Genomic DNA, 16,922 nt, shown 5'->3' with positions numbered 1-16,922 from the left:
ATTGCCGTGAAGTCAGCCAGCAGTTCCTGAGTGGTCCCTGGGCCCCCAGCACTCCAGGAAGCAGCGGCCACACTGCTTGTCACATAGTCCTCACATCCAGGGCGAGGTGGTGTCCTCCTCCGTCACAGCCTGGCTGGACTCAGCCCCACGCCCGTGGCGCTGCTCCTCCGGGCCTCGCTCTGCTCTTTACCCCAGGGGTTCTGTACATACTTTAATTTCCGTTGGCCATGTTTCTACCTGCCATTTCTAGGATAATACCTAACGGTAACAGAGGGTCCCACCAGGGTCTGCCTCCTTCAGAAGGCTTGACGTAGGTCCAGGCAAAGGGCTGTGTGTTGAAATCTGGAACATTTTCAGTAAGGGTGGCTTGTGGGCAGTGTCTTCTTGTCTCCCTCTTCTCCCCCCTTCCTTCCAGCCCCCCCTTCCTCCCTTCCTTCCACCCTGCCTCTCCTCTCTCCCTCCCTGTCTCCCCCTTCCTCTCTCCCCTCCTCCCTTCCTTCTGCCTTCCCTCCACCCTTCCTCCTTCCTCCCCTTCTCCCTCCCTCCCTCCCCCTCCCTTCCTTCCTCCCTTTTTCCTCCCTCCCTCCCCCCCTCTTGCCCTTCCTCCCTCTCTTCCACCTCCTTCCCTCCCTCCCCACCTTTCTCGTTCCCTTCCTCCTCCTCTGCCTCCCTCCCTCCCTCTAACCACCCTGAACCCATCTAGCGTTGTTCCTTTTGATTCCCTTCTTGTTATCATTTCATCAGTTACGACAGTCCTTACCTATAACTTACCACTAACAGAGTTGTTCTCCTAAATTCATAGTAGTCTTTGAGACGGTGTAAGTGGCGTAATGTCATTTTGTCCTGCATGTCATTTTTATTAACTGAGCCAGGGCCACATCACTCCTCACTGCAGAGCCTAGATCAGACCCAGGGTTTTCACTTGCCGTTTCAGCAGGTTAGTCCGTGCTGCTCCCTGTGTTGTTTTGTAAACTTAGAAATAAAACACACTCTGTCTGCGAGTTCCTTACTTACTTTGGCAAGTGACTTTATAGTTAAAAAAAATGCAGACACATGAACTAAGGAGTAGTATATGTGAATTTTAATTTGTGAGATGGAGAGAAGCAGCGCGGTGTGGGACTCGAGTTCAGTGTGTGGGCTCTGATCAGACAGCCGGGCTCCAGTGCTGAAGGCCATTCACGGGCTGTGCGGAGTGGCGGGCGCGGACTTTAAGTAACTGCGCCATGGGCTGCTAACCTTGAAGTTAAGGAAGTTACGCATATATAAAGCACTCAGGACAGAGCTTGGTCCTTTCCCACCCTACAAATAAAACAAAAAACCCTATAGGTGATGGCTTTTGTTACTATTAAGAATGCGGTTAATATTGGAAAATCTACATTTAGAGTCCTCGGAAATGTATATAATTTATAATTCTGACAGTACTAGTAGTGATATTCTTGTAGGACCCCTTAGCGATTAACTCTTGAGAAGAAGGAATGCTTAGTCTCTGGATATCTCCTCGTCCTTCCCTGTAGAATGTGGGAAATGCCCTGTGTGCATGTCTGAGTGTGTGGGGGTTCATATCCCTGCCTTGCGGTTTCTTGGAAGAACATGTCTGATGGCCATAGCTAACATTGCATTCTATCTGGGAGGTCACTGCTGCGTTTTTGCACACCGTGCTTACTTTCAGGACAGGTGTGATTCATAGAAGAGTTTTTGCTTTTTATGAATAAACAAAAATTTTGTCAGTTTTGTTTCTTCAAGAAAATAATAATTAAAAATTTTGAGTCTTAAAGGACCTTTGGTCTTTTTAAATTTGGGGATGCTGATAATTTTTTTTTTTGATGGAAGTGGTTTTATGTAAAATTGCAAGGGAACATTACAAATGTAGAAGTTTTGGGTTTTGTGTGATGATTATGACCAAAAGTATATAATGTTATATACTTTTGGGTATCGGTGTTTCAAGAAATGGTATCATAAGATACTTGAGAAATCACAAAAGAAATACTTGGTTTGGCCTAGCAATGAATGATTCGGTGAAAGAGCTTGAGAACTGTAATTTTCAAGTGTTATTTAACACCCAATCACTTCCGAGTTTTGGAAGAAACAAATTTCATGTAATCATAGATTTTTTTTCTTTATTTGCCACATAAAGTTTTTGATAGACTTGAACTCCTTTGAGAAACTTCAAGTTTTTTTTTAAGTTAATGTGCTAATTAATAGGCCAGAGAAGTGGATGGAAAAAACTCTTTTATGTGAAGTCATGTTTAAAACAATGTACATGGGAACCTGTTTATAAATATGTTTAGGATGATATATAACATTTAGATTCATGCGAGTGAAGTGTTAATACTTCAGCTAAGTGTTGCTTTATTTTGTGCACCATATTTTACATTTTAGTAACAGCCATACTCTGATCTTGGTTTCTGACACTTGGAGAGTAAAAGATCTACTTTATCTTGATACTGTTCATAGTAAAACCAATGCGCTCTAGCCCCATTGGCCATTGTTTTAATAACACCTGGCATCTCTATGTTTATAGCTAAGCATAATTATTCTTGTTAACTGATTGTGTTGTGTTTAGTTTTTTATCTGACCTGCTTCACGGGTTCTTAATTTTTAGTTTTTATCTTCGTCATAGGATAAATATATTCTTCTTAGATATTGTAAGTACTTTCCTAATCTCTGTGAATTAAAATTAAAAAAACCTGAAAATCTAAAACCTCTGTCCTACATCAGCTACTTGATTTTTCACTCAGTTTCTAAAGAGTCCTGTTCATTTAGAACGGTATTCAGTACACTGTGATGATATTCTTTGTGAACACTTCTTTTTCTGTAGCACATTCCCTTTTCCTTTTTTCTTCTCTTCATGAGGCAGAATCTTCTGTTACGCAGGAGGTGTAGAATGTGGAGTGGCGGAAAGAGCTCTGTGTCGAGGCCAGGAGGCATGAATCTTGCTTTTGCGTCTTCAGCTTCTTTGCCCCGTTTTCCTGGAGAAGTCACAGTCCCTTCCCTTCTGGGAGCCCCAGTCCCTTCTCACTAAGTCAGGCTGGTGTCAGCGGTGCTGCTCCCCCAGTCAGTGTGAGGATGCTCTGAGGGGACGTGTAGCGTGTCGCGGCATGTTATTTTTCACTATTAAAAATGTTACTGATTGTTAGAAAAGTAAAGAATATAATCTAAAACTAAATCTCAGGTTGAGTAAATTTGACTCACATTTGCTTTATGTCTGTGTTTGTATGTTTATATGTTAGATTACAAAAATGCTTGTGTGTTTATATACACACATGGGATTACATTGTATGTAATGTTTTTGTCTTTTTAAATCCAGTATGCCTTGGGAAAGTTTCTGTACTTTTAATTGATGCATACTACTCTAATATAATTGTGCCATTACTATTGGGCATTTAGGGTGTTTTTATTTTTCATTTGAAGTGTGGCTTTTCCCCCTTCATTTCTGATTCTTTCTTGAGGGTATATTCAAAAAATTGGAATAACTGGTTCAGATGACTATTGAAGGCTAATATTTGCTAACTTACAGCTTGGAGCTTTATTCAGTTCAGTAAGGAATCATAAAATGGGGGCACCTACGTGGCTTAGTCGGTTAAGTGGCTGACTGTGGCTCAGGTCATGATCTTGCGGTTTGTGAGTTTGAGCCCTGTTTAAGGCTCTGTGCTGACAGCTCAGAGCCTAGAGCCTGCTTCGGATTCTGTATCTCCTTCTCTCTCTGCCCCTTCCCTACTCATGCTCTGTCTCTCTCAAAAATAAATAAAATTAAAAAATATTTAAAAAGGAATCAAAATGTTTATGAGCTGAGGTGCAATATGAACATACTTAGGGAAAGATGATGTGCTGATGGTGTACGGGGTGAGTCGTCAAGGAGAGCACCGTGATGCTCTAGTACTCTCACTAACATGGTCTGTTCTAGTGCAGTCACAGAGCAACAGACAAGTATGTAATATCTCATTAGGGCACAATTGTGACCAAACAACAGATCTATGAACATGAGGATACAATTACTTAATTGGGTACATGGTACAGGTGCTAGAATCTGGGAAGTTTGGAGAAACCGTTAATGAGGGAAGGTCATGACTGAGGGTCAGACATGTTTGAAGGTATTGTCAGTTCAGAGAAGGAAAACTTGTCCCAGGAAAGGCCATGGATGGAGATACATATTTCAGAGTCAGCCACAAAGAGGGTATGCCTGGTGCCTAGGACAGGAATTAGAATTCTGAATTAAGAATGGTAACGGCATCTGGTGAAGGTAAGAGGAAGCATGAGTTGACAATAGTGGGAAGCCAGGAGTGTTTAGGGATGGTTGAGAACTTGTGCAAGAAGCACGTTATTGGAGATGTCAGAAAGTAGTCATGAACAGCACATTTCCGCTTTGAGGATTCACAGTGAAAGGTGCTTTTTTCTCTGTGTTGACTGTGATTTTTTTAATACAAAACATGCTCAGGGCACCTGGGTGGCTCAGTTGGTTGGGCGGCCAACTTTGGCTCAGGTCATGATCTTGCGGTTCGTGGGTTCAAGCCTGCGTCGAGCTCTGTGCTGACAGCTCAGAGCTGGAGCCTTTTTCAGATTCTGTGCCTCCCTCTCTCTCTGACCGTCCCCTGCTCACGTTCTTTCTCTCTCTCTCTCTCTCTCTCTCTCTCAGAAATAAAAAAAAAAAAAAGTTAAAAAAAAAAAAAACAAAACATGCTTGTATGCCACTTGAAAACATATAGTATTTTGGAAAATGAAAAGATCCAGTCAGTTGTTGCAGTGAATACTCATTACCAGTAGTCGTCATTATAGTTGAGATCCTCTGTATTTTTCCTTTCCTAGCCATCAGGAAGTATACCCACCGTGTGTGTGTGTGTGTGTGTGTGTGTGTGTGTGTGTGTATGTGTATGTGTATGTGTATTCATTCATTCATTCATTTATTTATTCTTAAAGTTTTATTTATTCTGAGGCACACACGCACACATGCACGCACACACACACCAAGCATGTGGGAGGAGCAGAGAGAGAGAATCCTAAGCAGGTTCTGTACTGTCAGCACAGAGCCCGATGCTGGCTTGAACCCGCAAAATGGGAGATTGTGACCTGAGCCCAAATCAGGAGTCCAGTGCTTAACCAGCTGAGCCACCCAGGCACCCCTTTACTTACTTATTTCCTAGTTTTGTGCCCCGAAAGAGCTTGGATTTAGGGATATCCCAATTGCAGTATCTTAGGTAGCACCTGGATCTTGCTCTGTAAATACAACTCCTTACTATAGGAAAGTGGGGCTGAGTCCAGGGCTACAGCAGGGACAACACGTGGTGAGAGATCTTAACTCTGGAAAATAGGGAAATGCTCAGCACTAAGAGGAGTGATGTCAGAAGCACTTCGTAGCCAGCTTAAAAGGGTCTCCATTGGCCAATTTTGGGACGGTTTGAGAATTATAAAGCATAATTGTGATTGTGAAACATGACATAAAAGTGAAAATACAAGAGTCCATTTGAAATTTTCTTGGAAGAGAGCAAGGCCGAGGGCATAAGATAGTGAGGCAAGTGAAAATGATGACGTTCTTTCTAGAAGAATGTCATTCTAATAAATGTGGAAGAAATGATAGAATTAGAACATTGTCATTTTCCAGCCCTCAATACAATAATTGAGATAGGTAAGATTGATTAATGAGCACTCCAGCCACCGGGAGACGGTTGTGAGCAAGGATGATGGTCATATGTCTGCCTGGAGAACCATCTGCATTTCCTGGCCGATGGTCCAGTGTCTTCCGTCTTCAGAGCCTACAACATAGCACTTCTCTGGTCCCGGTTTCATAGTTCGTTCTCTCTCTCTCTCTCTCTCTCTCTTTCTGCCTCCTTTCTTCTGCCTACCTCTTCTCCTTTTAAAGGACGCTGCGATTACATTGAGTCCACCTACATAATCCAGGATGATTTTCCTATTTTAAAATCAGCTGATTAGCAACCTTAATTTCATTTGCCAACTTTATTCTCCTTTGCCATGTCACTTAACAGGTTTCAGAGATGAGGATGTGCATGTCTTCCAGGGGCCATGGCTCCTGTGATATAGAGTCTTTAGGAGAAATACACACTTAGGGCAATATGAAAATCTATAAGTCATCTATCTTTTATACTATCCCATTAAAAACTGAAATTAGCAGTAAAACTATAGTATAAAAATACTTTTCATTTACAGTCATTTTGAGAATGGTAATACCTTATTATAAAAAAGACATATTAAGCAAAATGGCAAGAATTTCCATATATATCTTTAATGACAAGTGACATTTGCCTCAAGTATCAAATCACATTGTTGCTACTAAATTTTTGTATTTCTAAAACTTTACACTGGGAAACAGATTGTGATCATTCTTTGGAGAATTGGTGTTTCATATTCTAAATCCACTTGGTTTTCCAGCCTCAAAGAGTTTACTATCTTCATAGAATGTTGCTTATAAATGAATACAGTGATGAAAATTAAGTTGTGTAGCTTGCACTGATTTTGTCCTCAACGAAAACTAGGTGACATTTGTTGACCAGTACTGTTGATTTTAAAGCAGAGGGAAGCTTTTCAAATTCCAACCGATGAGCCGTTTTAGTGCAGCTGCAGCCCTATTTTTAAAATGTATGTCTTCTTGTTTTTTCCTGATAGTGCTGACATTATCTGTTTAGACATCTGTGTCCATGACCTGAATTTTATTTTTAAAATATTTATTTATTTTGAGGGAGGAGGTGGGGCAGAGAGAGAGGGAGAGAGAATTCCATGCAGGCTCTGAGCCTTCAGCTAGAGCCCAACATGGGGCTTCATCTCATGAACTGTGAGATCATGACCAAAGTAGAAATCAAGAGTCAGATGCTTAACCAGCTGAGCCACCCAGGCGCCCCTCTGTGACCTGGATTTTAAACCCTGTCCATATAGAGAGTGCATTTCATTCGTCTCTGTCCCCTCAGATCCTTGCTAATTACTTGCTGTATATATGCAATAGTTATCATTTATGGAATGATAGCTGTGTGATAGGCACAGTACTAAATAATGCATTTTTATGATCTCATTTTTAAAACTTCCTGAGATACACATGACTGTCCCCACTCTACAAAACAGGAAGGAGAGGATTAGTGTGATTAAAAAAAGAAATGTGGAGGCTCCACCCTCATGGTAAGGGTAGAGGAGTTCCTGCTCTCAGTGCTGAGTGCAAAGCCCGTGCCTTAGAAAGCGTACATCCGGTCATGTTCACGTCCTGTTTCACGTTCCTCAGACTCTACAGCAGCTTTTTCTTAACTGTGTCTTGAAGACAGAGTTCCAACAGATGTTCATTCGTCCTTATGACAAAAATATTTAATGGTCTGGTAGGTTGAGAGAGAGCGGCGCATGTCTCCCCTCCCTTTCTTGGGGCCCTGTGCTCACAAGCTCCTTCCGACTGGGAAGCCTGCGCGTCTGACTCTGCTGCGTCAGTGGTGCCTGGTCGTACTTCACACCCCGCCCTCTATCCCTCCCGTTTTGGTAATATCCTTGTGAACATCCTGCTGAACAGTCATCTGCAGGATATTTGGCAAATGTTGAGAATCTGGATAAAATCTAAAGTGTTTGGCATGACTTATAAGACCCTTCATGATTTAGAACTCTGCTGGGGTTTTTTCCCCCTTTGTTATCTCAGATTTGTACCTAATTCTCTAGCAATCTTTTCTCGACCTTTCTGTGTTATTTCTTTCCCCATTGCATGTCTTGTTCCATTGGCCTGGAATCTGCACCCATTAACCAGTTTAACTGTTGTGCTCCCAGGCCTCTTTGGAACCTTGGAGTGGCTCCCGCTCTCTGTGGTCTCTGCTCACCGTCTGGGCGATTGCACCTAAACACTCTTTATCATTGCCCGCTCCTCTCCTGTCCTGTGGTTAGGCCTGAGTGGTGTTTACTTTGGGGTCCCCGGTGCTTACTGATGGTATTAAAACATGTGAACCTTTTAGTTAGCATTTGAATCGAATCACTTTGAATTGGATTATAGCTCCTATGAACATGGGGTTCCTAACACATGCTAACTTGGCTAACTTCCTGCTAATGTGGCACGTGATTACAGAGATGTGCTGGCCAGTGGGAATGAGGTAGATTATGGGGGGCGGGTTAGTAGTTAGGTCTTGAATCTTCGAGTTTAAGGTGGTTAAGAGCTACAAGTGGCTGTGATTTGTACAGTGTTAAGAATGTGTGAGTCACCATGCTCTACTCTGCAAACAGGAATTGTGTTCGCCTCATCATATCCTTATTAGGCAGGAACAGTTACCGTCAGCTATTTGATATATGAGGAAACCAAAGGCACCTGTTAAGTAACATGTCTGAGCTTATAGGATGAATTAACGCTGGACTGACAAGTGACACCAGGAAGTTCAGGTCCAGAGTCATGTGTCTTGGTGGCAGTGCTGCAAAGGGGTTGAAGCTGGACAGCACCTGCGAGGCATCTCCCTGTAGCCTGCTGTCCCATAGCCTGGGCACCAGTTCGGGATGTGTGTGCATGGGTGTCCGGGGCCCCGTGGGAGACCTGGGTAGGGGACTCGGATCCCTCAGGAAGACCTACAGAGGACGTACACGCGCTTGCCTCACAGTCATGTGTCAGCACGTCCTGCACATTCTTGTTGACCTCCTGTGTTAGCCTGTCTGGATTTTAACTACTGAGAAGCACACACATTTCTCTTTCCTGTACTGTGTGGCCTGCATTGACCTGATGGTCAGAAATTCTCACGTAGTTGGACATTGTATCCTACAGGCCTGTCTTTGAGGGGCGTGTGCCCTTCTCTGAGAGGCGAGGGACACAGAGGTGACAACGTGGCAGAGACTCGGGACGCACGCAGCTGCTGGTCCTCCTGGCTTGAGTCTGGGAGGAGTGTGGCCCGTGTTCCGCGGACCTGTGGCCCCGCGCTACACACCCCAACCTGCCGCGTGTTAGAGCATCTCCCGTGCTGCGGCTCTAGGTTTCTGTTTCACGTCCCGTTCCTCAGACTCATGATGCTGTCTTGTTTACTTAAATAGATCAGTCAGATAGTCTTTCATGACTCTCAAGTGGAAATAATTCTGCGGTGATTCGACCTAAGGGACCGAAGGAAGAGGTTGTGAGTAGGTCGATGTATCGTGTAGGAGAAATCAGTTTAAAATTAGAAGCTAAAGTAAGAAATATTTGTACAGAAAAGTAGAAATCTATAGCTAGGATGTAAATGTTATTACTGTGCTGCTCTTTTGACATCAAATACAATTTTAAGTGATGCTATTTCAGGCAATTATAGATACTTAGAAATCAATCATATTTAGAAAACTCTTTTTATTATTTCAACATGTTCCTTCAGATTGCCAGGCATTTGCAGGTGGACAGCCCCGGTGAGCGTATTCTGGCGTGGACCTCGCCTGCCCGTGACCTCCAGGCCACCCGGCTCCCCTCCTGTTGGGTGCCTCCCAGAGTCCTCGCGCGACCCCTGCCCCTCCCTCAGTCTCCCCTGCACCCAGCAGCTGGGAATCCATCAGGCTGGGGGGCCAGGTGTGTCCTGCCCATGTTCAGAATGGGCTTCCTCCCTCCCTGGAGCACGAGCCTGGGCTGTTTGGCCTGTGAGGCTGCTGCTCTCAGGCACCGCCTGCCCTCCCCCCCCCCCCCCCCCCCCCCCCCCCCCCCCCCCCCCCCCCCCCCCCCCCCCCCCCCCCCCCCCCCCCCCCCCCCCCCCCGCCCTCCCCTTTGGAAGCAGGCCTCACACTAGGCTCATTCTCAGCTGTGCTGGCTGCCCTCCCTTCTGAGGCCTGCTGTTCCCTGCTCCACCCCCGCCAGGCCCTTGGCCCCTTCCCTCACAAGCCACACTCTGGAGCCTCCAAGGTGGAATTTTAATTCTGTGTTGACATTTCAGATCTTCCTTCTTTTTTTGGTTTATCCCCTTACCGCTATGTAAGATGCATGTTCTTGTTCCTTTCCCTCACTAGTGTTTCCATTTTCCAAGGCAGGACTTGTAAGTGTTGTGTGTGCACCGCATCTGTCTAGAACTGCTCCTTACCGCGCACAGGACTCGCCGCCTGCCCGCGGGACTAGCGTGTCGCGCGGGGGTGCTGGGCGCAGCTGCATCCCGTCGAGTGGCTACAGGTGGTGGAATGAACGCTCCGTGAAGGCACAGCTCCGCCTGATGTGACATGTTAGTGACCCACACTGGACGTGATCAGTAAATGTGGGGAAACATGGTGAACGTAGAAAGGCAGAAGTAGTCATGAGGAAGAAGGCATTTCAGTTCTACCGCTTTTCAAACTTGTGACTGTTTTTGTTTTATTTCTGGTGGTATCTAGATTTTAAACTTTCCAAAGCCGTTAATATGGTAAAAATATTAACGCAGTGCTCTGAGGAGGGCAGTGAAAGATAGATGGCATTCAGTAATCACAAATTGCCGGCAGTGTTTTGTTCATGTAGGTGGGTAAGATTATTTTAGCCGTGCTTGAGTTAAATTTTTCAATTGAGGATGATGTTGAGACTTGGATGCTACTTGTACTTTGTATAGGCCAAATTTAAAGACTTTATACTTCAAGTCAGATTTCAGGTGAAAGGACATTTTGCATTTGACTGTAATTGAGCTATATTTTAGTATGATAAATTTTTCCTGTGATAAAAAATTGTTACTCCTACAAAGATTTAGTGTTACAGACATTCAGCAGAATTACATAAAGGCTTTCCCTTCCTGTGTACTTCACGTTGCTCCCCTGTGCAGTGTAATATTTTTGTTTCCAGTCTTAAAAGTTAAACGTTTTAATTAATTTTTTTTCCCCTTTAAAAACTGTACTCTGGTTCTAAGCTCATGTCTCTTAAATTATACTTGGTCATGTAAATAAGCTGTGCTTTGCAACTTTGGGTTCTTAACCTTTGCTCTTTGCTATTAGCTTTATGTTTTTTTAATTATAGGAAAATAGAGGACAGTAGGGAAGTTATGCCTTAAGTGGACTGTTGTTATTACTGCGTTCTTTTTCAGAGAAATGAAAAATGTTATTTATTTTGTCCAAATCAAGCAGAAACAAATATAGAATATTTTGTACTGTTATTCTTGCTAAGCATTTAATATCATCACTCTTTGATTCTTTACATGTAATCATTTTCCCATTTTAATGATGGATAGCTCGATCAGTTATTTATAGTTGTAAAGCATGTATTGTCCATAGCTATTACCTAATATATAAAACTGAATGCGTGTCATTTTCCGTGTATACACATACATTATTTGAATAATGAAGCCACAGTAATTTAAAAAAATACAAATACATTATTTTAGCCTCAAAACTGAGGTTCCCTAGCATTATAGAAAAACAACCAAAATAGTCCAGAAATGAAAAACAAACAAAAGAGGCATTCACAGTTTTAGAAATGGTTTTAGTCTTAGCTTTGGACACGTCTCCTCCAGGCCACAGTACTTTACAGTCTTAGGCTGCCCGTTTGTGCAGACATGTCCAGATGAATTCGGTGTTTAATGTAAGAATCTTATAACATGCCAATTTGATTTGTAGCCCTTCATATCATAGGACGCTAATTAAAATCATATTTTTGCATATGTCGTGGCTTTCATGTACATATGCAAATAGATTCTGTTGCCTTTTAGCTATTGGTAATTAACTTTATGAAGGACAGCTGTAATACATAATTAACAAAAATGTTTGCAAGCCCTTTTACACTGGAAGTTATAACATTAAATTTCTTTTTTTTTTTATCAAGAGAACCATTTTACTCTGATGCTTCTGAATAAGATCTAAATTGTTTTAAATAATCACATGATGTAATTAAATTGATGTTGTGCTGTATTCTGAAGGAGATTACTGGTGTTCCATGGACTGAGTGCTGAATCCTGTCCATTTCATATTTATGTCATCAGATTGAATTAAGTAAGCTGATTTGTGTATAAAATAAGATAGTGTGTCAGGTAATACTTTTCGTTTGTTTTAGTTATTGACAGCTTCTTGGCATTTAAGCACTTTTTTTTTTTTTTGTATGTGGCACAGACACAATAAACATTTATAACATTTTTAAAAACCTCTTTTCAAATTATTACCATGTTTTCCAGGAAGCTTCATGGAAGCTATTCATTTTCTCTTTTATAGTCCCTTAAATATTTAATAAAGTGACATTTTCTCAAACTCATTTCGTGATTGAAGTGTGGGATCAACTAGGGGGCAGTGAATGTTATGTTGAGGTATTGCTTTATCTTTCTTCTGATGGTGCAGACAGTGACTAAGCTGCAGTCATTGTTTTTATCCCTGTTTGCACACTGAAGTAAGAAAACAAACCAGTTATTTTAAATTCACTTACTTCTCCGGTGTTCGGATATCACAGTACATTTGGTCTGTACGCAAGCGTCTTGTTTACCAAGAATGCCATTGTAATATGCACATCCCTGTCACATCTGTGTATCATGCCTGTTTTTAAATACTTTCTGGACATAGTTTTAGCAGAGAGTTATGTTTTAGTTCTATAATTATTGTTATTTCTTTCTTTAGGGTTGCTTTTGTAATGAAGAAACACTTAAATACGCATCTGCTAGGCAAACATGGAGTTGGCACGCCCAAAGAAAGGTAATTTTCGTTCATTTTTTTAAAAATTTAACAAATAACAATTATATTTTCATTTCAGGCTTCGTTTAATGAAATGACTTCTAGAATTTTTATCAAATCAGTTTATCATGTTTTGCATTTTTAGTACTCTGTTGTCTAATATTATCTTTTATGTCATTCTCCCCCAAAATTTAATGTCATTTTAATTTTAAAAATTCTAATCTAAAAATATTTGAAAGGATTTGAGGGACTTTGAATTTGTGAATTAATCTTCAAACAGTGGAAAAGTTGAATTAGAGGGGATGACCTCTGCACATATGTTTGAATGGGCTAAAATAAGTATGTAAAAGTAATCTGGGTCTATTTGTTCCTGTATTTTTATTTTGAGGTTTTAAAATAATATTTTTGAATTCTTACTGTAATTAAATTTTGCTGATACTAAAAAAGAAATACATCTTGTGTCATCCCCAAAATAATACTATAGTTGCCATGTCATGAAAAATAACACTACAATTATTATGTCATCAACTGCCAGGCTTTCTTTTCTCTTGCCACCATGTCATAATTAGCTTCAGCACATAGACTTAATTATATTAGGTGAGCAGAAATATAACAATGTCAGCTATCAGGTGAGTTTGGCTACTTCTGAAATTTTTAAATCTGTAAAATGTACAGATCACCCAGAGCTGGTAAAACCCTCTCTTCTTCCTTCAAACACACAGTAGATTGTCCCCAAACCCTCCAAGATGGCATCTCAAATGCTATGGATGGTCCCGGAAACTTCTGGTTTTTTAATACTTTTTTAAGATGTCAGTAAAGATGCAGATTGTTCCGTAGCCCAGGACCTCCCAGGACCTCTTCCTCACTTGTGTATGTTTAATTGCCTCTTTAAAATATTTACAACGGCCCCTACGAATATTAAACATTTACAGTGGCCCCTACGAACATTTTCTGTGTTTATCGGCAGCTTACCCTGACTGTTCTGTTGAAGGCATATTGTTTTCTTAGCACTTCAGTTTGGACATGACTTACTGCGTCAAAATATGGAGTGTGCGCGTGCCTCCTTTTTTTATCTTTGGGTTTCTGGTACTTCTGTTTGTAGCATTGGATCTAATTTGAGCCTACCTGTATGTGTTGAACATATCCTGATGCATTATTCTTGAAATTCAAACAATTCTATATTATTTAAATTAAAATTTAGGACTTGTCAGTGTTCTGTTTCTTGAGTTTAAAAGGTGGAAACAAAACATTTGTAAGTACTATGTTTTTGTTGCTTTTACATGCATCATCTCATGTTATTAGCAGTGTATTATTATTCCAGTTTTATAGATTTAAGGACTGAGATTCAGGAATATGCAATCATTTGTTCTATATGTTATAATTGTTATTTTTCTGACTCTAATCTCATTGTTCTTCCTTGTACTAATTATCTCACATTGAGAATCTTTACATACAGGTACTTGGGCTGTTTTGTTCACAGAATAAATTATGAATGATGAAAACAGTCTACATCAGATAATTAGTAAAAAGAAAATATCCCCTACCATATAACTAGTATATGTTTTGAACTCAAATGATATCATTTTGCCTTTTATTTAGGAATTTTAAAGGGTTAAATAGTCTTCATATTGTATCATATTAATGAAAACTTCAGCACCTTACACATCTTCATATCCTGGAAGCACCTGAGAGCAGTAGAAACCTCCTATGTATCATGACAGGAAATTGAAGAGCCAGGTGTACTGTTTGGTTTTCCATTTACCTGACGTGATTTCGTCGCAGAATGAATCTCAGGTGGGAAAGCATGTCCTCCTTCAGGGTCTTGACCCCTCCCCCCGGCTAGGCCAGGGTGCAGGGGTCCGCTCAGCTGCACGTCCTCCATTGAATTGCTCTTTCTATTAAGACATCTGTATTTCACAACACTTGTTGTTTATGGTAAGTGTTTATGGGTGCTCCCTCTCACTGTGGAAATACGATGTAGGAAAGCCAGGGCCCCAGCAGCGGCGTCAGTTTCCAGTCGCTGGGGAGAGTCCTGTGTAAGTAGCAGAATCTAGCATGGTCAGTGCCAAAGGGCTCTCTTCTTCCATTCCACCTTCCTCCCTGCCTTAGAGAGGGAATTGATGGCTTTTAATGGTTTTGGAAACAAAGAAACTCTTTATCAGCATGCTGAACCCTCACTTTGGGCATTACTGTTCTTGAAATTAAGTTAAACCTTTTTTTTCTTACCTATTTAAAACATTAATGCCTTAGCTATAATTTTGCAAGCTTGCTATATTTTAATTTTTTCAGGACAAAATAATCAGCTTACTTTTTTATGTTTTAAATTTGATTCTCCCCTCTTTGCATTGCATATTATAGCAAATAGTAATAGAAGTTAGCCAAATAGGCCGTGACAATTAAATTAATAATGCATTTTGTTTGCAAGTATTTAGGCCTTGTGCTTTGACTGATGTATGCAAAAATGATAATTTATTACCAATAAATTCATATACTTGCACTGTAGTCTGATGAACCAGTAAATTTTGTCAGCATGACTGTCATTAGCAACAGAAATGTAGATAATTTCAAATAACATGTGTTTTGACTTCATGAATACCTGAAGTGACGGCTTGTGCAAGAACATAATTTTTTGTCCCTAAATTTACATGAACTTATTTTAAGGTAGTACATTACTGTATTTCTGAAGTCTCATACACTTAAATATAAAGAACTAAATATAGCTACCTCCAATTCACGTTCCAAAATAATAAACTCCAATTAATTTGCAAATTTATTCTAAAATATTTCCTATTTTAAATAGGTGATTCTGTTTGTAATATAGTAAGCCAAAGTATCTTTATGACACTTTGAATTTGCTAATAGTAATCTAGAAAACAAGCCCGTGCACAATTACCACAATGAAAACAGCCATAATAAGTTTATCTCTTGTTGAAGCGAGGTGCCCATTACCATAGAAGGAGATGACCTTCCCAGTTCACTGCTTAGAAGTCAGCTGGGCATCGAGTGACTGGGTATGTGTAGGAGGAGGAGAATGGCTCACTGGGAATCCCTGAATTTGTGATGTCCGGGCACCATAGCCTCTCAGGGAGGCTCTTATGCTCCTCAACTACTGTTACCTAGAGGATTTTAAATTGGGTCTGTGCATTGGAGAGTCTAAGAGCTAAATAATTTCATTATTAGCTGTGTACCTATTTTTTCAATTTATTAATATCTAGATGACGACCTTAGTATTTCTTAAGTGAAGCAGGTTTGGAGGCCTCTTCTCAGTTTCTGAGTCCCTGATGGAACATTATTGTCACCATGGCCGTGGGGAGTGTTTAGACCCTTGTGGGGAGGGCAGGCTCAGGGCTGATTGGTGCTTTTGTTTAGGTGAGTGGGTTCCCCCCAGGCCTCCCTCAGATTCCCAAGCTCTGAGAGCTATGCTGGCCCTGTCCCCTTTTGTCAGGCTCTGGGGACTGTGGTTAACCATCTTGCTTTTAATGGTAGCTTTGCTCTTACTGATAAGTAAAATCTTTACCCCACACTTTTATACATGCCAGGTGTTACCTAGACTAAACTGTGGGATAGAAATACTCGCAGCTCTGATACTTGGTTCTAATTTGGTATAAGGCACTGTGACCAGACGTGACATTGTGTAGGCCTTTGGGGTCTACCTTGTCTCCTTTTCTTTCTCTTTTTTTCTCAGAAACTTTTATATGTATATATTAAAATTTTATGAAAGCATCAGTTTCCTGCTTTTCAGTTTAAGATGGAAACATCCCCCTTTTTTTGAAATATAAAAGTATCCCAAACCCAAACATTCCTAGAAAAAGCATATATACATTCCCAGTGAGTTGTCTTTGCAGATTTGCTAGCAGTAGTTTGAGTTGATTAGAAACTTAAGTTGCTTTTAAATGAGAGAATAATGCACTTTTCTAAAAACTCTGGAAGATATGTATTTAAACAGACTCAGATGTTTCCTATCAGAAGAGTATGAGACTAAATTCGTTATTGTCGCTTGATTGTCCGTTTAAAGAAGTTACCTTGGGCTGAGTTGGCACGTATTTCTTTAGTGAAGAACCAGAGTCTTCCTCAGTGTTTATATCTCTTGATTTTCGGTGGGGTAAATACTGTTTTCTGTCACTGAAATGGGTAGCTTATTCTCATGGATACATGGAAACACTTTACTTCATGCCCTATGGCCATCATATGATCTGCATGGAGTGTTCTTTGTACAACCTGTAGGTCACTGTATGATTGATGCCTGGCTCGCCCTCCTTCCAGCCCCACTGCTTCTTGGCTTCCCCTCCCGTTTCTTCTCTTATTCAAATGGTTAGTAGAATTTTTTCCTCCCTCCCTCCCTCCCTCCTTCCCATCCCTTCCCGTCCCGTCCCGTCCCGTCCCTTCCCGTCCCTTCCCGTCCCTTCCCGTCCCTTCCC

The 16,922-nt window shown here is 41.1% G+C and overlaps 1 protein-coding gene across 1 annotated transcript in view; it reads left to right on the top strand.

The window, feature by feature from the left end:
• Positions 1–16,922, top strand: part of ZNF407 (zinc finger protein 407) — a 441,625-nt gene that overhangs the window by 155,972 nt on the left and 268,731 nt on the right. Inside the window, exon 4 of the mRNA XM_039236390.1 lies at positions 12,451–12,525. Coding sequence (XP_039092321.1) covers positions 12,451–12,525 — 75 coding nt within the window. The remainder of the gene's footprint in view (positions 1–12,450; positions 12,526–16,922) is intronic.

The sequence above is a fragment of the Hyaena hyaena genome, unplaced genomic scaffold (genome assembly GCF_003009895.1).
Source record: "Hyaena hyaena isolate Hyena2069 unplaced genomic scaffold, ASM300989v1 scaffold_110, whole genome shotgun sequence".
Taxonomy (NCBI): Eukaryota; Metazoa; Chordata; class Mammalia; order Carnivora; family Hyaenidae; genus Hyaena; species Hyaena hyaena.
This window is presented reverse-complemented; position numbering and strand designations above follow the sequence as displayed.